This window comes from Leptopilina heterotoma, unplaced genomic scaffold (assembly GCF_015476425.1).
Source record: "Leptopilina heterotoma isolate Lh14 unplaced genomic scaffold, ASM1547642v1 Lhet_120, whole genome shotgun sequence".
Lineage (NCBI taxonomy): Eukaryota > Metazoa > Arthropoda > Insecta > Hymenoptera > Figitidae > Leptopilina > Leptopilina heterotoma.
The window spans coordinates 902,082-928,463 of NW_025110838.1; the positions used below are offsets into that span (position 1 = coordinate 902,082).

The 26,382-nt window shown below is 22.1% G+C and overlaps 3 protein-coding genes across 17 annotated transcripts in view; 1 reads left to right on the forward strand and 2 right to left on the reverse strand.

Moving 5' to 3' along the window:
- LOC122510693 (glutamate-gated chloride channel) overlaps window positions 1-26,382 on the reverse strand; it is a 157,211-nt gene that overhangs the window by 116,627 nt on the left and 14,202 nt on the right. The window contains exon 1 of one of the 15 annotated variants that reach the window (XM_043625537.1): window positions 8,768-8,817. The exons of the other annotated variants lie outside the window; for them this stretch is intronic. The gene's annotated coding sequence lies outside the window, so the exon portion shown is untranslated. Of the gene's footprint in view, window positions 1-8,767; window positions 8,818-26,382 lie in introns of those variants that run through there. 15 annotated transcript variants of the gene reach the window in all.
- Window positions 300-17,338, forward strand: LOC122510554. The gene is made up of 8 exons (XM_043625313.1): window positions 300-397; window positions 900-1,603; window positions 3,825-3,903; window positions 4,673-5,387; window positions 7,909-7,985; window positions 9,528-9,614; window positions 12,738-13,451; window positions 16,528-17,338. Exons 1-8 carry the CDS (start codon window positions 352-354, stop codon window positions 17,238-17,240), a joined length of 3,135 nt encoding a protein of 1,044 aa, XP_043481248.1. The 5' UTR covers window positions 300-351; the 3' UTR covers window positions 17,241-17,338.
- LOC122510771 (trypsin-1-like) lies at window positions 22,409-24,277 on the reverse strand. Its single transcript, XM_043625661.1, has 2 exons — window positions 24,151-24,277; window positions 22,409-23,282 (listed from the first exon to the last, which is right to left on the reverse strand). Exons 1-2 carry the CDS (start codon window positions 24,194-24,196, stop codon window positions 22,540-22,542), a joined length of 789 nt encoding a protein of 262 aa, XP_043481596.1. The 5' UTR covers window positions 24,197-24,277; the 3' UTR covers window positions 22,409-22,539.

Sequence of the window (26,382 nt, forward strand, 5' to 3'; positions counted from 1 at the left end):
AATTACATTTGGAAATATAAAGAAAATTGTAATTAGTTTCATTTGGTATTAAAATATAATTAATTTAAGAATAAAAATTGAATATAAATTTTTACCTATACAGTAAAGAAAAGATTATATAGATATTAATAATAATTAACAAACTTAATAAAATCAATTAAAGGAAGTTAATAACTCCAGTGTTTAAACTTCTTTTCTGTTATATTTAAAAATTGATAAACAAAATAATTATTATTCTTTTGATATCTTAATTCAATAAATGATTTAGAACACAAACGAGTGTATAAAAAGACCTTCTCCTTTTTTCTCCACTGTCATTTTTAAATCTCAGTGGAAAATTAAATTATAATCATGATAAAATTTTTCATTATTAGTGTCTTTATTACTCCAATAATTGGCAAGTATAAAAATCAAAATTCTTTCCTCTTTTAAAATAGAAAATAATTTTCCTCCTTTTACAAAAAAAAATAAATTCTTTCGTTTATTATTTTAATTAAATTTTTTTTTCCTTACAACTTTGACTAATTTTTTTTTCCCTCTTTTTTTTGTAAAACAATTTTTCCCTTTCACTGGCGTATGCTATTTACTTGAGGGGCAAAAAAAAATGTCACGCTCAGAGATAAATTTTCAAAGAGAGTCAACTCGGACAATCTCTAATAAATTTCACAAAAGCGACGTTGGTAGAAAAAAAAATTGGAAAATCCGGTAACGATTCGGATACTATAAAAGTGTAAAAAAAAAATAAATAAATATGTGATAATAAAATAAAGTGAAGTATGTTTTATAGAGAAAAATAATAAAACTTTATTGTACAGTATTTCTTTGTGGAGGAAAATTTTTAAAATATTTAAAAAAGAAAGTTTTGGGAAAAATGTGGAAAATTTCTTTTTTTTTTACAGCAAATACGGAGGGAAATCTCGATTCGAGAGTAATCGGTGGTGAAAGAGTTGAAATAACCCAAGTACCATATCAAGTGAGCGTACAAAAATACACGAGACATCATTGCGGTGGAAGTATAATATCAAAAAATTTCATTCTCACGGCAGCGCACTGTGTTTTGGAATTAAAACCAAAAATTTACAGGATACGCGCTGGTACGACAAATTGCAATGATGGTGGCACTTTACATCAAGTTGTGAATATAATAAGACACAATATTAGCTTCAGTGAGAATGGTTTTCCCTATAATGACATTGCCCTATTAGAGGTGAGACCAAATTTAAAATTTGACACGACACGAAAATCGATTACTCTCAATGCAATGAGAAAAGAAATTCCCGATGGTAGTGAAGCACTTGTCAGTGGTTGGGGTCGTACTCGTACCACCGCAACGCCAATTTATCTCGAAGCGGTCAATGTGCCGGTGTTAAATTTAAAAGACTGTAAAAAGGCGTACGCGATATTGGGAAAATTGCCGAAAGGTCAAATTTGCACTATGGATATTGAAGGTGGTAAAGATTCATGTCAGGGCGATTCCGGCGGTCCATTGGCATTCAATGATCAATTGATTGGTATTGTTTCCTGGGGAAGTGGTTGTGGCGTGATTGGTAATCCCGGAGTTTATACCGAGGTCGCTTACTTCGCCGATTGGATTCGACAGAATGCTGATATTTAATGGGCGAAAAGATTGCTGAAGAAAAAAAAGAAGAACAAGAAGAAAAAATATTCAAAGACGAAAAAAGAAACGAATTTAAACACAATAAAACAAAATAGAAGGAGATTAAAATTAAATAAAACGGTATAAGTCGAAATTAAACGAAATAATAAAGATTAAAACGAAATAAAGCGAATTAAAACAAATTGAAACGAAATAAAACGAATTAAAACAAATTAAAACGAAATAAAACAAATTAAATCGAAATAAAATGTAATAAAACGTAATGAAACGTAATAGAACATAATAAAATGTATTAAAATATAATAAAGCGAAATTAATCAAAATAAAACGACATAAAACAAAATAGAACACAATTAAACGTAATAAGACAGGGAAAGTAAATAAAAAGTGATTAAACAATGAAGAAATGAAACAAAACAAACTGACACGAAATAAAATGAATTAAAGCAAGATAAACTGAAATGAAACTTAACAAAATTAAATAAAACGAAATGAAACAAAATAAAACCACATAAAATAAAAAAGAACATAATTTAGGCAACAGAACTGAATTAATCAACATAAAACGAAATAAAACAAACATAACATTATAAAACGAAATAAAACGTAATAAAAGACATTAAATAGAAAATAAAAAAATAAAAGAAAAAAAAAGACAATAAAACGGAATTAAACAACATAAAACGAAAGGAAATAAACTAAAACGAAATGTAACATAATTAAACATAAAAAATGAAATTAAATAAAATACAACAACATTAAATCCCATAAAACAAAAAAAACAAAATTAAAGACAATAAAATAGAATTAAACATAACAAAATGAAATTAAATAAAATACAACAAAATAATACCATATAAAAAAGAAACTAAAACATAATTTAACAAAATAAAACGAAATGAAACGAAATAAAACCACATAAAACAAAAAAGAACAAAATTGAAGGCAATAAAATGGAATTAAATTAAACAAAATGCAATAAGATAAAATAAAATAAAATAAAACTACATAAAAGAAACTAGAACATAATTTAACGAAATTAAACGAAATTAAATAAAACAAAAAAAAAAATAAAATCACATAAAAAATAGAATACAATAATTAAGCACAATAAAACAGGATAAAATTAAATGAAATAAAGTAGAAACTAATTAAATAATTTTAAACGTAACAAAACATACCAAAACAAAATGAAAGATAAAAAAAATATTATAAAATGACATTAAAGAAAATAAAAGAAAATGAAATATAATAAAACAGGATAAAATTAAATAAATTGAAACAAAACGGAATTAAAAAACAAATTAAATCGAAATAAAACTAATTTAAACAAAATAAAAAATAAAAGAGCAAAATAAATCATAGTAAAATATAATAAAACACTAAATAAAATAAAATTATTATAAATTAAATTATATTTAATGCAACAAATTATGTAAAAAAAAGTAAAACCAAATTAAAAAAGTTAAATTAAATAAAACAGAATAAAATAGAATAGAATAAAATAAAATTAATTTTTGTATACATGTTCGAAAATTTAAAAATTGTACATGACAGAAAAAAATAATCATTTGCAACTGTTTTTTAATATTATTTTTTATTATTGAAGAAAGAGTACATAAAAGTAGTTAAAATTCATCGTACATTTAACATAAAATTTCAAATTGTAGAAATATTGTATTTTTTATTTATTCAAAATAAAAACATTTTTTGAAAAAAATTAATTTTTTGATAAAAAAAAATTTTTCTGATGATTTTTAAAAATCTTTTTGTCAGTTTTGAGATATTTTTGCTTCCTCTACGTGAAACCAAAATAATTAAACATGTATTATTGTACATAAAAATAAAATAATTTTTTTTATTAAAACCAATTACTTAATATTACTACCATATACTATTATTATTATTAATTATTACAAAAAATTTATAGAACTTTTTTTTGTTAGTATCGTAGAAGTAAAATTCCTTTCTCACACACTCGTGACACGAGAGAAAAAAAGATTATACAAAAATAATTTTCTTATCGCATTTACATTAATAGAATTTTCGTAATATAATTAATTAACAAATGTACATACCCGACAATATCAAATTATCAATGATAATTGTTAGCAGATTAGATTATTAAAATTAATATAATTATACGTAGCCTAATTATATAAATTGCGATTTCAGGCAGGTATAAATAAAAATTTTGATTAAACAGTTTGTCAGTAAAGTGTCTTTCACCAAATCAAACATGTTCAGAATTCTCGTGAGTCTCTTTCTATTGACGTTTGTCCCTGGTAAGTTTATTTTTAAATGTAAAACAAAAAATTATTGACTTTTGCCTCTATATATATAGTTACAATAATCAAGCAGAAAGAATAATTTTTGTTCGCAATCAAATTTCACTTTCAATTTAATTTTGTTCCAAAAGAAATGGAGAATTTTTCTTTTTCTAAAACTAATTTATTTTATGGACTCGTTTATTTTTTTCGTAAATAACTTTTTTTGTAATTTATTTTTCTTTAATTAATTAACTTTTTTGTAAGTAATTTACTTTAAGACTATTTATTTTTATAATTTTTGTTCTTTGACTACTTTTTTCATGTCATTAATTTACTTTATGGCTAATTTCGTTTTTTGTCACTAATTTATTTTTCTGTAACTAAATAACTTATTTTGCAACTAATTTACTTTAGGAATAATTTATTTTTGGAACTAATTTTATATTTTTCATAACTAATTTACATCGTAACTAATTTATTTAACTATGTAATTTATTTCTCTTTTAGTTTATAACTATCTTATTTTATGACTAATTTACTTTTTTGTTACTAATTAATTTCATAATTTATTTTTATTTCGGTATTTTTTTCAAGGACCTTAATTTTCATTTTTAAAATGATTTTTTGTAACTAAAAAATTAGTAAATAAATATTAGTCGATTTAAAAAATTATTGTTAATTAATTGGCGAAAAAATACTAGAAAAATATTTATTAAAAAATCGGTTATAATTTATAAATACTAATTACTAATTAAAAAAATTAATTGAATAATTTTTTTGACAGCGAGTCTAACTCGAGATTTGGATGGAAGGATAATTGGCGGCAGGGAAATTCCAATTGAATTGGTACCCTATCAAGTGAGCCTGTTCGTGGGAAAAATATTCTTCTGCGGCGGTAGTATAATATCAAAAGATTATGTCCTCACGGCAAAACATTGCATCACCAATAGAGATCCAAAAAATTTTTACATTCGCTCTGGAAGTGCTGAGGTCGATCGTAATGTGACTATCCATAAAACATTGAGATTCATCACATACAAACCAAAGGTCACATCAAAATTAATTCCCGATATTGCCCTAATTCAAGTGTACCCGCCATTTGAATTTAATTCCAGACAAGCGTCAATTGAAATTTTCCATTCAAAGGAAGAAGTTTCAGCGGGAAGTGTTGCATTTGTCACTGGATGGGGTAATACGTCGCCTCGCTTTAGAAGTAAACCAAATACATTGCAAGGTGTATTGGTACCAATGATCAGTAAGGAGACATGCAATAAGGCGTACAAATTTCGTGGTGGAATTGCTGACGGTGAAATTTGTGCCGTTCATCCTGATGGTGGTAAGGATGCTTGCCAAGGTGATTCTGGTGGTCCATTGGCTATTAATGGAAGATTAGCTGGAATTGTTTCATGGGGTATTGGTTGTGCGAGAAAAGAATATCCCGGTGTTTATGTTGAGGTTGCTCATTATGCCGAATGGATTAGGGATAATATTGGTGAATGATGGAGAATTTTTTTTGTTTACGAATTAATTTTTCACTTTATTTATTTATTTAAATTGAATGTAATATTGTACATAGTAATTTTAAAGAGAATGTGTTTTTATAATAAATGTTTTGAATATCAAAGAATTTTTATTATTTTTCCCAGTCTTTTCCCTAACTTAATTCGAAATTTGACAAATTATTTTGTTCCTTTCGTTTACTTTTATTTTTCATTACTTCTTTTATTTGCTTTTTTATTATTATTGTTATTTACTTTAATTTAATTATTATTTGTATGTATTTTTTTATTATTTTTGCATTTATGTATCTTCAATTGTTTTGTATATTTTTAATTTTTATTATTATTTTAGTTCGATTAGATTATTTACCTAATATTACTTATTTGTTTCTATTATTTTAATTTTATATTTACTTTTATTACTTGAATTATTATTTACACCTACTGTTATTTACTAATTTTTGTTAATTTGGTTTATTTTAATTATTAACCTATTTTTATTTACTTGTATTTCTGTTATTTAAATTTTTTATTTTCCTTTTATATTTACTTTCATTTACTAATTTTTACTATTTTAGTTTGTATTGATTATTTACGTATTTATTTGTTTTTAATATTTGAATTTTTTATTTTCTTTTTTAGTTGAATTTATATTTTAGTTTACTTATTGTAATTACCAATTTATTACTTTATTATTTACCAATTCTTATTTGATTTTTTTTATTTTATTATTAATTTACTTTTTTATTCCAATTTTATTTTTATTTTTATTTTTAAACTGCCTTTTTATTATTTATTAATTAAATAAATTATTTTACATAATTAACTATAATAATTTGAATGTTTTTTCATTCATTCACTTTTTCTGTACCTCACACTCTGAAGTTGTCTTTTGTTTATAATTTTGTTTTTTGTTAACTTTAGATAGATTGTATAATATTTTATTTATTTATTATTATGTTATAATTATTTTTATTTTATTATTAATTCAAAATTGTAATGACAAATAAAAATCATCAAAATTTTTTTCACATCTTTTTATTGAAAACTAAAATTTTGTTAAATATTATGTTTTGTCAAATTGAAATTATGCAGATTTTTGTTCTTTACTTCTGAACAAAATTAGAAAATTGTTAAACAACTGTGATTAAGAAATACAAAATTTATTTATTTTGCATTATTTTTCTTTATGAATCACAATTTTTTTTAACAAAATTATTATTTTGTTTTAGAAAAAGAAGAAAAATATTTGCACAATTCCTATTTTTAATATTATTTTTGGAACAGGATTTTGCACAGGAATTAAGACATTAAAAAATTTCAAATTCAAACCTTTTTTTAAATTAAACAACTTATAAAAGTATTGTTATAAAACATGGAGAAATCGATTGCTCCGAGTCGAAGACTTTTAGTGATCGATTTCTTCATGTTTTCTATTAAATAAAAATTATTTTTTATGAAAATAGTAATTGAATTCCTTAAAAAAATTTTATTATTTATGAAAATAATTTAATGTTTGCATACAATTTAAAAAAAAATTTTTTTCATTTTAAACATAGTTGAATTTTATAAGAAGCATTTTAATTTTTTTGAAAATTGGAGAAGAATTTTGTTATTTATAAAGATAATTGGGATTTTTATGAGAATTTTTTTTCAAATTTTGAACATAGTTGAATTTTATAAGAAGAATATATCTATTTTTTTTTTAAATAATTGAATTTCTGCAATTATTTGTAACTTCTCCAAACTTGAATTTTTTTAGTGTTTTCAACAGAAATTTAAATTAGAAAATTTTTAATTTCTATTATTTTTAAAATTACTAATTTTATTTTAAAAAAAGGTAGAAATAATTGTTGCTGGTTTATATCTGAAAAATTATTGTTATTGTAATAATATTTCTTGGTATTAATTATGCTTTTTTGTAATAAATATTTTTGTTCTAAAAAAATATTGTCTCTGTAATATTTTTTTATAACAAATATTTTATTTTAAAAAAAAAATTGGTTTTGTAATAAATACTTGTATTCTTAGAATTTAATGATTCTGTAATAAATATTTTTCTTTTCTAAAAAACATTCTTTTTGCATTAAATTTAAAAAAAAATATTGATAATACTTTTCGGTAATAATATTTTTTTTAACAAATATTTTTTTTAAATATTCTTTTTGTAATCAATAAATAAATAAAAAGAAACTATTTACTAAAAAAAAACTTTTGCAAGAAAAAGGAAATGATATACAAGTCGATCAATATATTTCATTCAAGGAAAAACTGAATAATGAATTAATAATAAATAGTGGCATTATATAATTATAATATTTTAATATATTTATAATGTATAATTATATGTATAAACTCAGTGAAATTTACTTGAACTGATGCAATTGGAAATAGCGATGGTCAAATAATTGGAGGCATGGAAATTTCAATCGAGTGAGTTACCCACCATAAGTCAGTCTACGAAATGATGATCGACATAACTGTGGTGGAAGCATAATTTCCAGTACATATATTTTGACAGCTGCGAACTGTATTTCCGTCCTCAACATAACAGAATTTATCGTCCGCAACCGAGGTTCACAATATCACTCAACACACGTATAAACAGAGCTTTTATCATGTTCCTTTTTTGTTAATTTTTATATAAATAAACCGTGAAAAATAATTATTTTTTTTATTAATTTTTTTCAATCATTTTTTTTTCTTAGCATTTTTTATTAATATTTTTTGCAATTTTTTTAATAGGTAGAATTTTTTAAAAATATTTTTTGTAATTTTTTTAATTCATATTTTTATTAATACTTTTAAAAATATTTTTTATTATTAAAAAAATTTAAAAAAAAGAAAAAAAGGAAAATTATAAAAAAATATAACTAATTGTAGTCAGTCTTTATAAATAAATAATTAAAAATAATTTACCATAATTTTTCAACAACATAATAATAAATAAAAAAAAAAATTACAACTTCTTTTTGAACAAATAAATTTTAACTTCTTCTTTATTACCTACACTAAAACTAAACAAAGATGTGTAATAAATTTAGTTAATTTCCTACCTTCTAATTATATAATAATTCAAGCTGAATGAAACTCACCTGTAACAAAAGAAAAAGATAATATTTTAGTTTCAAGTTTTTGAAGTATTGTAGAGACGATTATAATTTATATTGTCTAACTTGACTCGTTTCAATTTACAAATTTTAAAACTTTTGTAATATAAAATACATAGAAACTTTTTTTTTATCTTTTTTTCAACATAAATGTTGATAATTAAACACTGTTTATACAATGTCATTTTACTCCCTTAATGCTTGCCGATTTCAAACATTTCCGAGCATTTGCTTAACGAGAATTACTCTAATTAAGGTGAAAATAATTACCACTGTTTAGGAATATTATACCATTTCGTCAGTGATCACGTGTAGACTGGACAATAAATAAGAACTTTTAAGTATGTCAGAAATGTGTTTTCTCTCTAGAATTTCGAAGAGATTAAAAAAATAATTGTATAAATTCCCTGTAAATATTGAGATTAAATATTATTTATATGTCGCAATGAAAAGAAATTTTGACTAAAAAATCTAGCTTTTGGTGACAAAAGAATTTTTTTGCAATAATAATGAAATTATTACTATTGTAATTATATAATTTTATGATTTTATAATTTTATAATTATAAATTATTTATTTGAAAACTTATACATTTTATATTTATTTTAATTTTTTGTTTACATATTTGCATATTTACAGATTTTCCACTTATTTTATTTTATTATATTTTGCATTTATATATTAAAATATTTTATATTTCTCATTCTCTATCTTTATTTTATTTTTTAACAATTAAAAATTTTTTTTTATTTTAATTTTTACATTTTTACAATTTGTAAAAGTTCTAATTAATTTTATTTAATATATAGATTGTATCAATATGAAAGTACAATATTTTGATAGAAAAATGAAAAGAGAAATTATAATAAACTCGTGAAGTCGAGGGGAACAAAAGAAATTTAATAATAATACGAGGAATGATTAGGTGTGTGAGGAGAATTTAATTATCTATCGATTCTCAGTTATTCAAATACCTTAGTGTGTATAAATTGTCAGTTCCACCATACACGAGGCTTCTAATTAACATAAGGAATATTTTCCCAGTTTGAAAATTATTTGTTGGACAAAATGTTAAAGTTTCTGTTAATAATTGGTTTATTTCACATTTTTGCAAATGGTAAGTCATCATCATCATTTTTTTTTGTATTCACCTTTTTTCATCTATTTTTCTGTGTTCTATTTTCAAATATAATATAGAATTTAATTACTGTTATTTATTCTAAACGAGTGTAGAAATAAATAAACTTTGATTTTTATTTGTTTACTTTTAATTTTAATTTAATTTTATTATTTCTTTATAGATATTTAATATTTAATTTGTTATTCATTTTTTTACCTATCTTATAATTACAATATAATTGACATTTTTTTGCTTTAATTGATTTTGTTTTATTTTATTTATTTGTAATTTTTTATTTAGTTATTTGTTTATTTATTATTTATTTACTATTTAGTTATCAATTTTTTTGCACATTTTCCTTGCGGTCACATAAAGAAACCATAATTAGTTTACAAAATTGGTTAGTAATAGTAGTTGGTAAAATTAGTTATTAAAAATAGTTTGTTAAAAAAAATTTTTTAAATTAAACATTAAAAATTTGTTAAAAAATTTTATTTAACTTTATTTTATTCCATTTTATATTTACTTATTTAATTAATTTTTTTATCATTTTTTTTCTATTGAAATTCATTGAACTTTTGAACCATGATCAGCGGAAATAGATAAAATTTTTGTTTCAAAAACGTGAAAATGATAATGATCAGAATACTATCAGCTTATCATTTTTATTTGAAGAATTTAAACGAAATTTATTGAAATGAAAATGGTTGTTATTATTATTATTATTATTATTATTATTATTATTATTATTATTATTTCCTTCTTTATTTTTATTTTATTTATGCAATTTTATTTATTTATTTATTATTTTTATTTCTATGTTTCTTGTCATTTTTTTCTGTATTTATTGATATTGTTATTTGTATTAATATTTCAATTTGAATTTTTACATTTTTAAATAATTTAATTTTATCAATTTTCAAACAAATAAATTGAATATTTAAATTTAAATAAATAAAAATAGCAAAATAAAATTGGAATAGTAGGTGAAAAATTTTCTACACCAATTAAAATCAACTCGGAAGTAAAAGTTTATTCAACAAAATAAAAATGCATTTTAAATGTGACGTGCTTAAAAGAAAAACGTCTTAGATGTAAACGAATCATTAGTAATAGTAATTAATTCTCTTTTTGTAGTTTTACTTCAAAATTAATTAATTATTACTTGTTATACAAGCAAATACAATAATATATACTTAAATATTATAATTACTAAATAATAATTAATTTATAATAATTAATTACAATTGTAATAAAAACAATATTTAATGACGACTTAATTATCAAGTTAATTTTTTTTTTTACTTTTCTCTATTTTGTTTAAAAAATTTAAACCTAAATTAGTTCATCTTTCACCACTTTGTTAATTGTTTATAACAATACACAAAGCATTTTATAAATAATAAATAAAAATATCCAACACCAAATTATAACAAATAATATTATTTATTATTCTATTTTAACAAAATTCTAATAGAAAACTGTTTATAACATTTTTTTTACACTTTTTTAATTTATTTAAACAATTTTTCCCTAAAGTAATACAGATAGATTAACAAAATCTTCTTTTTTTGATAATCTATTTCTTTACATTAAATAACATTTGTTAATTAAAATTCAATTATCTCACATTTTATTATTTGTTTATAACAATTTAATAAACAATTTTCAAATTGCAAATCAAAATAAATAGGTAAACGAATACAATTTTCTTAAGAATCTACTTGTTTATATTAAATAAAGTTTAATAATTTAAATTTGGAACCAGATTCGTCTCGTATTTTATACTTTGTTTAGAACAATTTAATAAACAATTTATAAGTTACGAATAAAAATAAATAGAAGGATACAATTTTCTGAATAATCTGTTTGTTTATATTATAAAATTGGGTAACTAAAGTTCGAAACTGCAATTATATCATATTTCATTATTTCTTTATAACAATTTAATAAACAAATTGTACATTACGAGTAAAAATAAATAAACGAATAAAATTTTCTAAAAATCTAGTTGTTTATATTAAATAAAATTCTTTAATGAAAATTTGAAAACTGCAATTATCTCTTGCTTTATTATTTATTTATAACAATTTAATAAACAATTTACAAAATACGAATAAAAATGTTGAAAAAAGAGTAAACATTTATTAAGAATCTACCTTTCAATTTATATCAAATGATGTTTGTTAAATTTAAATTCGATTATCTCACATTTCATTATTTGTTTATAACAATTTAATAAATAATTTTTAAATTGCGAATAAAAATAAATAAACGAATACAATTTTCTTAAAAATCTATTTGTTTACATTAAATAATGTTTATTAATTAAAATTAGAAACTCCAGTTGTCTCATATTTTATTATTTGTTTATAACGATTTAATAAACAATTTAGATTTTACAAATAAAAATAGAAAAGCTATAAAAAATTTCTTAAGAATGTTTTAATTTATACTCAATTAGTTTTTTTAAAATTTAATTGTCTTAGGTTTTATAATTTGTTTACAACAATTTAATAAACAATTTACGATTTAAGAATAAAAATAACTGATTTAATTCAATTTTCTTAAAAATCTATTTGTTTACATTAAATGATGTTTATTAATTAAAATTTGAAACCCCAACCGTCCCATATTGTACTATTTGTTTATAACAATTTAATAAACAATATACAAATTACGAATAAAAATAAATAAACTAGTACACTTTTCTTAGGAGTCTATTTGTTTATATTAAATAAAGTCTGTTAATTAAAATTTTAAACGTTAAAAAATTATATGTAATTAATGTAAGATTTTTATTGTTATCGTTTTTTAATTGTTAGTGATTTTTTAATTAAATTATTGTTTTAATTAATGAATAAATATAATGAAAAATATAAAAAGTATAGTAAAAACAAATCAGAAATTGAAAATTTTTGATATTCTACTAAATATCATTTAGAATTAAATTATCATTAATTAATTATAAATTAATTTGTAAATATAAAAAAAATTTAATTATTTTTATATTTAAAAAAATTTTTAATTACTTAAAAATATAAAATTCAAACATTTAAATAACATGTTATATTGAAAAATAGAAGTTTTATTGACAAATTTTTCTTTTCTTATTTTCAGCGATGGAGATTACTTACGATTATAGTGAAAGAATAGTCAATGGTTATGACATTAAAATCGAAGAAGTACCATATCAAGTTGGTATATTTTATAAAAATTTATTTGCCTGCGGTGGTTCAATAATTGCTGATAAATTTATTTTAACAGCAGCCCATTGTCTTGGCAATGATAAATTAATGATACACGCCGGATCAAGTAAATTGAAGAAGGGCGGTAGTTATCATACGTCAGTTAATGTGACAGTACACGAAAATTATAATCAAGATACTTATCAATATGATATTGGTCTGATTGAAATTCATCCCTTATTGCCATATGACGAGACACGTAAACCAATTAAACTATTAAAAGATCCCACGCTCTTAAAAGAGGGCGATATGGCTTTGATCACTGGCTGGGGAACTGATTCTGAGGGTGGTGAAATTGCCACATATCTTCAAGCAGTACAAGTGCCAATAATAAGCCATAAATCGTGCAGAAAACAATATGGCATTGAGAGTGAAATTAATGAGAGGCAAATATGCGCTGGCTATCCAGAGGGCAAGAAGGATAGTTGTCAAGGTGATTCCGGTGGTCCATTGGTTGTTCGTGATCAACTTGCCGGTATTGTATCCTGGGGCAAGGGTTGTGCGAGAGCTGGACTTCCGGGCGTTTATACCAATGTTGCTCATTACATTGATTGGATCGAGAAACATACTGGTAAAAGATTTCATTAAAAAAAAACATTTAAAAAAAGGAAGAATAATATTCTCAAAGGAAAAAATTAATTATTATCTACTCATTCCTCTAATTATAATTGAAGTAGTTAATTATTTCTTTAGTAGCGAAATTTGTTTCACTAATTCAGTTGTAAGAGAGTAATTTTTTACGAAATGTTGTTTATTTACTTGTTGAAAAAATTTTGTTTAGTAAATTTTCTAGATAGTCGAAATATTGCGGAAATATTACTGCAATATTGCAGAAACTCTTCCAATAACAAAATTTTCAACATTGTATTAGTTATTATAGTATTAATCATATTATATTATTACCATTGTTATATTATTACCATTCTTATATTATTACCACTATTATATTATTACCATTATATTATTACCAATATTATATTATTAATAGAAATTTTATATTAAAAAAATTATGAGCAAAATTCCTGCAAGCTTGCTACAAGCATTAAGGCATATTAACATAAATCTGAAGCTTGCAGAAATCATGCAAGCTTTCAATATAAGCACGCTGCAAGATTATGTTCCAATTGGGTTACTGTACTCACAACATAATATCAGACAATATTATTTGTTTACTTTAAGAGGCTAATTTACGATTTTGATTTGTTTACTTCTATAATTAAAAGAGAAGGTAATGAGAGCAAGTATCTTATCATTATCTATCACCTACATTCATACATTTGTCTGATATTATATTTGGTTAAATTGTTAAATTTTTATTTTTACGTTTTTTTCAAACTTTTAAAGTATTTTAAAAGAAAAGAAAATATATTTGGAAATATTATGTATATTATTATTAATATTGTTAAACGTCGTTTTTGTATAAAAAAAATATGCAATAAATGTTGAAATTAAAAAATTTTATCATCTCTTTTTTTAGGTAATGATAATAATAATTATAAATCACGTTCAATGAATAATCGTAATTTGAGAGACAGGAGGAATGATTAGATTTAATGTTTTGATTAAATTACTTATTGATAATTCGTGAACCCGACAATTTCACGTGCAATCCATTATAGATAAGGATTTTATATAAAAGAGTGAGAATTTTTTTTTAGATGATCATTAAATATTATTTTATTAGTTGGTACTCAAGATGTTTAAACTGCTTTGCTTGTTCGGCTTTTTGGTGTTCGCAAGTGGTAAGTACTCTAATTTTTTATGCACTAGTTATTTCGATATTTTGTTATTGGTCAATTTTTATTATGTGCTAATTTTGACTTTATGAATTTTTTATTAATATTTGGCACTTTTTGTTATTTTATTAACTATTAATTAGTGTTTTGAACTAATTGCTACTTTATTAAATGTTTATTATTATTTTAAACTAATTATATTATTTAATTCATTGTCCATTACTATTTTGAATTGATTGTTTTTTTATTAATTGTTAATTAACATTTTCTACTAATTACAATAATTAAAAAAAGTACTAAATTCTCAATTCTACATTCTACATTCTACATTTTCTACATTCTCAATTCTCTACAAAGAAAATTATTTTATTGTCCAATTATAAGTAGCAAATATTTTTCAATAATTTTCTTTATTTCGTTTAAACAATTGTTTTCAAGACATAAATAAATTTAAAACCAAACATAAATCGTTTTCCACCTATGAATCTTATTGCTTTTTTAAAATAGAATTAGTTAAATAAAAATTGAAAACAAAATTATCTCAATTTTCATGATTTTATTTATAACAATTTAATAAACGGTTTAAAAGTTATGAATAAAAATAATTAATCATACCTATTATATTTCTGATTTTATTATTATTATTATTATTATTACAAATATTAATCTATTGATTATTTAGTTTTGCAATTTATTAATAACAATAAATAATTAATAATACTAATAAATTGTTTTTTAATAATTATTAAGAAATTATTTTTTTTATTAATTTTTATTAAGATTTTGCCCAAAATCGAGAAGCATATTACTTAAATGTTTTTTCATTTTTCTATAGTTTGTTTAAACAACTTAAACCAAAATTATCTCACATTTATTTACATTGTTTATAACAATTCACTAAACATTTTATAAATAATAAATAAAAATATTGTTATTAAACTTTTTGACAAAGTTCGAATAGAAAAGGGTTTATAAATTTTTTTTACACTTTTCTTTAATTTGTTTAAACAATTTTTCCCTAAACGAATACAAATTAAAGACTAACAAAATCTCCTTCTTTTAATAATCTATTTGTTTATATTAAATAAAATTTCCTAATTAAAAAACCAAAATTATCTCATATTTCATTATTTATTTATAACAAATTTAGTAAACAATTTTCTTAAGAATCTATTCGTTTATATTAAATGAAGTTTATTAATTAAAATTTGAGACTGGAATTACCTCATATTTTATTATTTATTTATAACAATTTAATAAACAATTTACAAAATACGAATAAGAATTAAGAAAAACAATTAAATTTTCTTAAGAATCTATTTGAATATAATAAATAAAATTTGTTTATTAAAATTTGAAATCGAAATTATCTCAAGTTTCATAATTTGTTTATAACAATTTAATAAACAATTTCAAAAATACGAATATAAATAAATAATAATGTATACAATTTTTTTAGAATTCTATTTGAATATACAAAATTAAATTTTTTAATTAAAATTTAAAATCATAATTTCCCAAAGTTTCATAATTTGTTTAGAACAATTTAATAAACAATTTACAAATAATGAATATAGATAAATAAATGAATAAAAATTTCTTAAAAATCTATTAGTTTATATTCAATAAAGTTTGTTAATAAAAATTTGAAAACGGAATTATCTTATACTCTATTTGTTTATAACAATTTTACAAACAATTTACAAAATGGGATTTAAAATTAACGAATTTCAATTTTAACGATTGAACTAATTTCTTAATGATAAGAATAATATTTTGTAGTAGTAATTAATTATTAATAATAATTAATTAGTAATTAGTAATAATTAATTAATAATTAATATTAATTATTTAAATTTTAATTTTTTCCTTTTTTCGATTAAATATAATTTCCTAACACTAAAATTTAAAAATTTTCATTGACAGCGAATCCAACGAATCGATTCGATGGAAAAATTGTTGGCGGTCGTGACATTGACATCACAATTGTACCACATCAAGTGAGTCTATTTAGAAGTGGAATATTTTTATGCGGTGGTTCAATAATTTCGGAAAATTACATTCTCACTGCTGGACATTGCGCGACTGGTTCTTCCTATACAGTAAGAGCCGGTTCTAATTACATCGGCAAAAATGGTACCGAACACGAAGTTACAGAGGTAATACGTCACGAAAATTATGGAACAAATAAATATGGAATAATCAACAATGACATTGCTCTAATGAAAGTTGAACCACCGTTTGAATTTGATGGAACGCGAAAACCAGTTTCCTTAATGCAAAAAGGTGCAACATTAGCTGCCGGTCATCGTGGTTTAGTCACTGGCTGGGGAAGACTCACTGAAGGTGGTTCAGCGCCAAAACAACTTCAAGGCGTCAGTGTACCATTAATCAGTAAGGAATCATGCCGTGAGCAATATTCATTTATCGGCGATTTGCCCGAGGGTCAAATTTGTGCCGCATACCCTCAAGGTGGAAAGGACGCTTGTCAAGGTGATTCCGGTGGTCCCTTTGTTGTTGACGGTTATTTGGCTGGTATTGTGTCGTGGGGTGTTGGTTGTGCCAGACCATCGATGCCCGGTGTCTACACTGAGGTCTCGTATTTCAGAGATTGGATCAAGGAACACAGTCAACTATAAGATCTTTTCCCCTTTCTTCCCATATGAACAAACTATAGACGTATACCAAAGTGAAAAAAAATTCAAGTACAAAATACAAAAAAGTAGTTTTAGGCTCAGTGTTATTGTTTTTTTCTCTCTTTTTTTTGTCTTAATGGAGAAAAGTTATTGAAATTGATAATAATTTTAGAAAATAAAAATAATTTAATAATTTAATTATTTAATTAATCAATTATTATTGTAATTAATTAATTAATTAATTAATTATTATTATAATTATTATTATTATTAATAATAATAATTAATTACAAATAAAAATAAAAAATAAATACAAATTTTTTTAAGAACCTATTTCTTTATATTAAATGAAGTTTGTTAATTAAAGTTTTAAACAACATTTGTCTAATATTTTATTACAATTTGTTTATAACAATTTAATAACAATTGACAAATTACAAATAAAAAAAAATAAACGAATACAATTTTTTTAAGAATCTATTTCTTTATATTTAATACAGTTTGTTATCTAAAATTTTGAACCACAATTGTCTCATATTTTATTATTTGTTTATAACAATTTAATCAACAATTACAAATTAAAAATAAAAATAAATATACGAAAAGAATTTTTTTAAGAACCTATTTCTTTATATTAAATGAAGTTTGTTAATTAAAGTTTTAAACCACATTTGTCTAATATTTTATTACAATTTGTTTATAACATTTTAATAAACAATTGACAAATTACAAATAAAAAAAAATAAACGAATACAATTTTCTTAAGAATCTATTTATTTATATTAAATACAGTTTGTTATCTAAAATTTTGAACCACAATTGTCTTATATTTTATTATTTGTTTATAACAATTTAATCAACAATTACAAATTAAAAATAAAAATAAATAAACGAGTAGAATTTTCTTAAGAATCTATTTGTTAATATTAAATAAAGATTTTTAATTAAAATTTTAAACCGCAATTATCTCGTATTTTATTGTTTGTTTATAACAATTTAATAAACAATTTACAAAATTCGAATAAAAATTAATAAACATATAAAATTTTCTTAAGAATCTTTTTGTTTATATTAAATAAAGTTTGTTAATTAAAATTTTAAAAAACTGCATATTATTATATAATATTATTATTATTATTATTTATTATTATTATTATTCATATTTATACATAATAATTAATATATTGTTATTAGAAGGAATTTACAATTAGCAGTAAATAATATAATAAAATGTCTTCTTGTGTAAATAAATTTTTTTTATAAATAATTTATAAATGGTTAAATTACTATTTTTTGTGCGTAATTTAGTGAACTAGGAATTATTTTCAAAGTTAAAGAAAATTGCTTCTACTCGACCAAAGTCGATCAATAAGTCTGATTAGATTAAATCATTTATTCAAACGTATAACGAAATTTCCGGTGCGAATCGCACACGTGCTCGAGATAATATTAATTTCTTATAAATACAATATTTCAGTCTAGCATAAAAATAATGAAGGGCAATAAAATTAATAATTTATATTCGAACTCGTTTTCTCTCGTTTTTTTTTCTTTTTTTTGCAGAATTATAAAATTGGTTAAATAATTTTCTTAAATTAGGAATATTCTATTTACATAAAGTTCTTCTTTATTTAAAAGCAGAACAAAGATTCTGACTATGTTCCCGTAATTAATTAATTAATCATTGATCATAATTTATGTAATAAAAAATTAAATTATTATAAAATATTAAAAACTTAAAAAATTAAATTACCATAAAATATTGAATATATTTATCATAAAAAATTATTGAACAATTCCCTAGGGATTTATTCAAGATAGAATGGTCAAATTTTCATGTTTCTTATAATACTAGTACTTATCCCAGGAATTTAAGAAATTGTCGCATTTATCATAATATAAAAATGAAAATAAAGAATTGCTAAAGAAATAAAAGGACACAAAAATTTATTTGGCACAATTCCAGATAAAGAATGCTGGATTATTCTGGGGTCGATGAGAAACTTGTGCCAGGATGATTTTACCCTGGCTCTTTTGATCGTTAAAAGGACTTTCGTCTGGCGTCACTTCCTGAAGAGATAAGATTGTGTGAAAATTTCTTTTCTTTCATTACATGCTGTGAAGCTTTTTATTGTTCCGAAATGTGTTTAAAAAAACTGCCTAGCCGAGTTTAGTTGCCTTCAGATAAAGGAGTTTATTACTTTTTAGCTTTTAGAGTGCAATATAAACACCTTGTGACTGTTTCAAAATTTTTTATGTTTTTGCTAATGATTATGAATTAAGTATTAATCAACTAGATAATTAGTAATTTTTTTGTTAATTGCTAATTTATTAATTAATCACTAATTTGTTAATTAGTAAATAATCTATTAGTTAATAAATATTCTATTAATAAATATTCTATTAATAAATATTCTATTAATAAATATTCTATTAGTTAATAAACAATCTGTTAATTACTGTCTAATTTTTCAATTACCAGTCAATTTATAATAAACCACATATTAATTGTATTAATAATTTCTCCTTCCGTCAGTATGTAGAGAACGAAATTTTCGATAAATAATAAACAGACTTATCGAGAATTTATGCTATGTCTACATTGAACCTATAAGACAAGCAGTTTACTGCAAAATTTATATCAGCAACATTTCTCTTTATAATAATTCAAGAAGAAATATTTGAAAACATTGCTTAATCATACTTTTCATTTTATATGAGGTTAATTAAGAAAAAAAGAAATTATTCTTTAATCTTAAATAATCTTCACATTATTTTGCATTTAATCTTATCAAAAATGATTATATGATAAAAGTAAATACTGCAAAATTTTAATTAAAAACGATAATGTTTGAAATCATCATCATATTTTAATATAATAACCAGGACAGTAGAGAGCATTTCAGAGCGTTTACTAATAAAATATTTTCCTATATATAATAATCCCATCCATCATCCAGGATTAACTCAACTACTCAACTACTAGACGGAAAGATCTAATTTCACTTAAATTCGTTCTCCGATAAAATGGATTTTTCCAAAACTTAATATAAATGTTATAAGTGTGTGTCTAAATATCTATTTTCGAGAATTGAAGTTACTTGTTAATAATGTTGAATAAAAAATGTTTCTCTTCTTGTGTGTTAAAATTTATGTTATGATTTGTGATTTATATATTGCAAATGTTGATAATAGGTAGTAGAATCTTTTGATAAATTAACATGTCTGACTGTAATTGACTTATACTACTGATTTATGCTATAAATCCGGTTTATTAATATTCTGAATTTAAGATATTAAAAATTAAAGTGATTTAAAAAGGAAGTTGTAAAGTACAGGGATTTTAATTTATCCGATTGACATAGATTTACTTTTACTATTGATTTCAAAATTTTGGAGAAACTATGAAAATTAATCTGCCTGACACAAAAATTGACATTTACTACTGATTCACATTTTACATTCTTACTGATTTTACATTTTTTTAACTGATTTTTACTACTACATCAAAACCTGAACAAAATCTACTGACTCGGTCTGATCAAAATTGATCTATACTATTTAAAAATTGTAGAAGATTAAAGAACGTAGTCATTTGTCTGATCTAAACTAACATTTACTACTGATTTAAAAATTTATATGAGTTTAAATTAATATGTCTGATATCAAACTGTTCATTACTACTACTTTAAAAAATTCAGAAAATAATTTATTATACCACGATTTAACTGTACTACTGATTTTAATAACTGGGAAAATTCTAAAAAATTAAAAAAATTAACTGCAACTACTGATTCAAATAATGTGCCAATTTAATTGAATATGTCTGACGTATACTGGCTGTTACTACTGATTTTAGAAATCTACAAATTCAGTTGTACTACTGATTTTAAAATGTCGAGAATTAAATTACTATTGTTAAAAAATAGAAAAAGCTCAATTAAATTTGTCTGACCAAAACTGCCTTTTACTACTAGTTCCAAAACTTCAAAAAAATTCTGAATTATCTGTCTGACATTAATTGAAGTTTACTACTGATTTGAAAGTTGCGCAAACTAATTGAATCTTGTCTTACAAAAATTGACTGCTACTACTAATTCAAATAATATTAATGTCTGTCACGTACTGACACTTACTACTGACTTAAAAATTTTGAAAAATCACTTTAAAAAAACCTGATCGAAATTGACCTTTACTACTGTTTTCAAAAATTATAAGAATTGAAATATGGAAACTGTCTGATTAAAATTAAGTTGTACTACTGATTTTAAAATATTGAGAGGTTCCAATTGTGGCAAAAATTACACAAGCTAAATTAAATTTGGCTGACCAAAACGGTCTTTTACTACTGATTTTAAAAATTGTAATTTATCGTAATATTGTAATATTTATTGTAATATTTATGCAGGTGATATAAATTGTCTTGTACTACTGATTCTAAAAACTACGAGAATTACAAATTATCTGTCTGACTTTAATGGACGTTTACTACTAATCTATAAGTTCCACAAGCAAAATTGTAGCGACGTGACTTGTGCTACTCATAAAAAAAAATTGTAATGATCCCAAATTAATTTCTGACACATATTGACCTCTACTACTGGCTTAAAAGTTTAGCAAGCTTATTTTAAAATGTCTAATCGAAATTGATTTTTTTGACGTTTCAAGAAGTTGTCAAATCAAAATCAATATGTCTGACTAAAACTGACTTGTACTACTTATTTTATTTGAAATTTGTATCAATTCTAATTAATGTATCCGATTTACAATTAAATTTTACCACTTGTATTAAAAAGTAAATAAAAGAATAAGTGTTGTCTGACTGAAACTCGCTATTACTACTGCTACTACTACTATAATTATGTAATGTATAAATATTTATATAAAATTAATTAAAAAAATGTATAAAATGTATAAAATTTAATTCGAAGTTGAAAAAATTCATATTTTCTTCTCACTAATTATCATATATTTATTTCGATTTTATCAAAGCTTAACCCAATCGATGTAGCAAACGGAATAATAAATAGAAATCATTATTTTTAAAAATTGATTAAGAATTGGAAAAAATTCAATAAAACTTCATTGGGAAGGAAAAACTGCTTGCGCAGTAAAAAAGTAGTAAACAAATATTTCAATTTGTAACAAAAATAATCCTTTTATTTTTCTTATTTTCTTTTATATATTATTTTACATTTCATTTTTATTCTATTTTTCTTTTTAATTCATTTTTTACAAATATTAATTCAAATAAAATTATTTTAAAAATATAAAACCTCCTCCACTGGTCTCAATTTCCCCCTTAAAGACCAGCATTCTTAACGATCCAATCCTTATAGGATGCAATTTCAGTGTAAACACCTGGATATCCCTTCAGAGCACAACCATTGCCCCATGAAACAATACCAGCTAATTTGCCACCAATGATCATTGGACCACCTGAATCACCTTGACATGCGTCCTTTCCACCTTGTGGATAGGCGGCACAAATTTGACCCTCCGGAATTCCTCCAAATCGCTTATAAGACTCAGAACAGACTCCCTTTGAAACAACAGGAATATCGACTGTTCGAAGAATTTCAGAAACTTTCCCACCTTGTTTCACTGTTCCCCATCCGGTTATTGTTGCCAATGAACCCTCAACAGCCTCCTCACCTTGATCGAAAAGTGGTATTGGCTTGCGTGTTGTTCCCAATTCCAATGGGGTTTTCAATTGAATCAAAGCCACATCATTCTCGGGAATTCCATATTTATTTGTCTTAAATTTCTCGTGTTGAATTATTTTCTCAACTGGATGTAGAGTGCCGCCTGAATTGAAATTTGTACTGCCCGTTCTCACATTAATCCATTGACTGGGATATTTTGTACAATGTCCAGCTGTTAGGATCCAATTTTCGGAAATAATACTGCCACCACAAAAACTAAAACCATAGGCTTGCAGCGATACCTGATAGGGGACTTCTTCAATTGTTGTTGGATTCCCACCGACTATACGTCCATTTGGCGTGAAGGGATTTATACCAACGAATTCACGAATTGGATCCGCTGTTTTTGAAAAGAAAATTTTTTTGTCATTATTTTACCCCTTTTAACAATTTTTAACACTAGAACTCTTTTTTCATATTTGTTTTATCTTTATTAGATTATTTAAAAAAAAACTTTTTTTAATTTTCAAAGAGAAATAACAATAGAATTATATAATTAAATATACAACAAGATACAGTTGAATAAAAATTAGTACGAAACTAATAGAAAATAAAAAACCTTGAAAAATAAAATATAAAACATAAAAAATAAGAAACAATTGCCTAAAAATTAGTATGAAAGAGAATAAAACCAATAAAATACAGTAAAAACAATAAAAAAAACAAAATAAAAGAAATACTAATAAATAAAATAGAAAAATAACTGAAATTAAAAATAGGATTCAATAAAAAATTAAAAGTACAATAGGATAAAAATTAGTACACAATAATAAAAAAAAATAAAATACAGTCATAAACAAACTAAAATAAATAAAATAAAAAATAACTACCATTAAAATTAGAATTCAATGAAAATACAATAGGATGATAATTACTACAAAACTAAAAGAAAATAAAATACAATAGAAAATTAAATAATAAATAAAAAACAAAATAAAAAATAATAATTAAAATATAAAATAAAATTTAATAAATTACAACTGGATAAAAATTAGTACAAAACTAAAGGAAAATAAAAAATTAAATACAATAAAAAATTGAATAGTAAATAAAAAAACCAATAAAATAAAATAGAAAATAGAAAATAGAAAAATGTATTAAAAAATGAAATATTAAAAAAAAATACATTATAAAGTAAAAAAAAAAAATTCAAAATTCAAAAAATAAGCATCTAATTTTTTTAATGATCAAATAAGAGAAAAACTAACCATTAACGGTTGCAAGTAGAACTGAAAGTACAAAATATCCCAACATCTTGGTGACAAATTGGTAATTGTTCACTTATTTCTTAATTCTCAAATGAATATAAAAATTCGAAATATATACTGATTTTTAATCTCACTGTTTGATTGATAGAAAACAATTAATCACTATTGATAATGATATAAAAATTCTGATTTTCTTTTTCTTTTGTACAATTTTTTATTCTTTTGACGATATACACATTAATCAATCAAGAGAAAATCCACTGGATGAAGAATTAGTAAAATTTTTAATTCATAAAATATTTAAAGAATCAATAACATATTCTGTATACTAATATCACTCGCAGTGTATGCAATTTGTCAATTTGTGAATTTAATTAAACTAATTAATTATTTAACATTCAGAACATACTCTTCGTCCTTTGTGATACAAAATTTCTGTAATATTAACAAATATTACTCAGTTAGATGTTGTTCGAAAGTAATTTCATTGTTCGAATTAATTAATTATTACTTGTAATTAATTTACTCATGAATATATTATTCATTAATTATTATTTGATTATTAATTTATTCTTAATTTGTTATTAGTTATTTACAAATTCCTCATTAATTGATTATTATTTTAAAATTAATTAAAAGTATCTACTTTATACTGATTGATTATCTAATTCTTTATTAATTGATTATTGTTATTTACTATGCTGCATTAATTCATTACTAATTTGTTATTAATTCATTATTATTAATTTACTAAGAGTAATTTAATCTCAGTTCGTTACTAATTTTTTACTAAATCATTAATTTAATTTTGTTAACTTATTATTATTAATTTATATTTAGTATTTAATTGCTAATTAATTACTAATTCACTAATAATCCATTGCTAATTAATTACTAATCCACTAATAATCTACTGCTAATTAATTACTAATCCACTAATAATAATCCACTGCTAATTAATTATTAATTCATTAATTGCTTATTAATTCATTAATTGCTAATTAATTGCACTTTTCTATAATAATATGTTACTAATGAATTGCTAATTAACTAATAATCCATTGCTAATTAATTACCAATTGACTAACAATTTATTGCTAATCAATTATTAATTCACTAATAATCCAATGCTAATTAATTACTAATTGACTAACAATCCATTTCTAATTAATTGCTGGTTAATTAATAATCCATTGCGAATTAATTACTAATTGACTAATAATTTGTAGCTAATCAATTACTAATTCACTATTAATGAAATGCTAATTAATTACTAATTGACTAACAATCCATTTCTAATTAATTGACGATTAATTAATATTCCATTGCTAATTAATTACTAATCCACTAATAGTTTTTTTTTGTGCGTATTATTAGGCATTGATTGTGGAATTCAACGAAGCAGAGAAATAGATTTTGTTTTGAGATTAAATGAAAATATGTTATTATAAATCAAAAATCATTTTCTTAACTGATGAACGACAAAGCATATCTCGTTTTTTCCCCACCGATTTTCTTCATATGCGCTTCAAACATTCGGTTGAATGTACGAATAATGAGAATATTAATAATTAATCACTGAGACTGATATTATAAGAGAATATTATTTGTTGTGACAGTAATTTTTCTATCATCATCGAAAAATATCTTATTTTTCCTATATTTATGATAAATGTAATTTTTTATTTAGATTATTTATACTAAACATTATGTTTAGGTACTTAATATAATTTACACTAAATATAATTTATACGGAATATAATTTTTGTTTAATGTAATTTATGATAAACATAATTTCTACTAAATTTCACGATAAACATATAAATTTACTCCTGCTGAATTTAATTTTTATTAAATATATAAATTTAATACAAGTTTTATTTTTATTTAATAGAATTTAAACTAAAAACTATTTTTACTTAACATAATTTGTATTAAATACTTATATTTTATTTATATTTACTTTAAGTGAAAATTGATTGATTTTTAAATACCAAAAAAAATTTTTTCAAACAAAACAGAATAAGGAAGAAGAATTTTTTGACAATTCTAAATTTTGTGATGAAATCTCTTCTTTTGAGGTTCTTTTCTATTTTTTTAATGTAAGCAGAAGAAAAATTTATTAACCAATTCTAAATTTTGAATTGAAATCTTAAAAATTTTTGTTTCGAAAATGCTCGCAATTATTTGAGAGTCAGTCAGGCGCAAAAAAAAATCATTTAATCTTAAAAT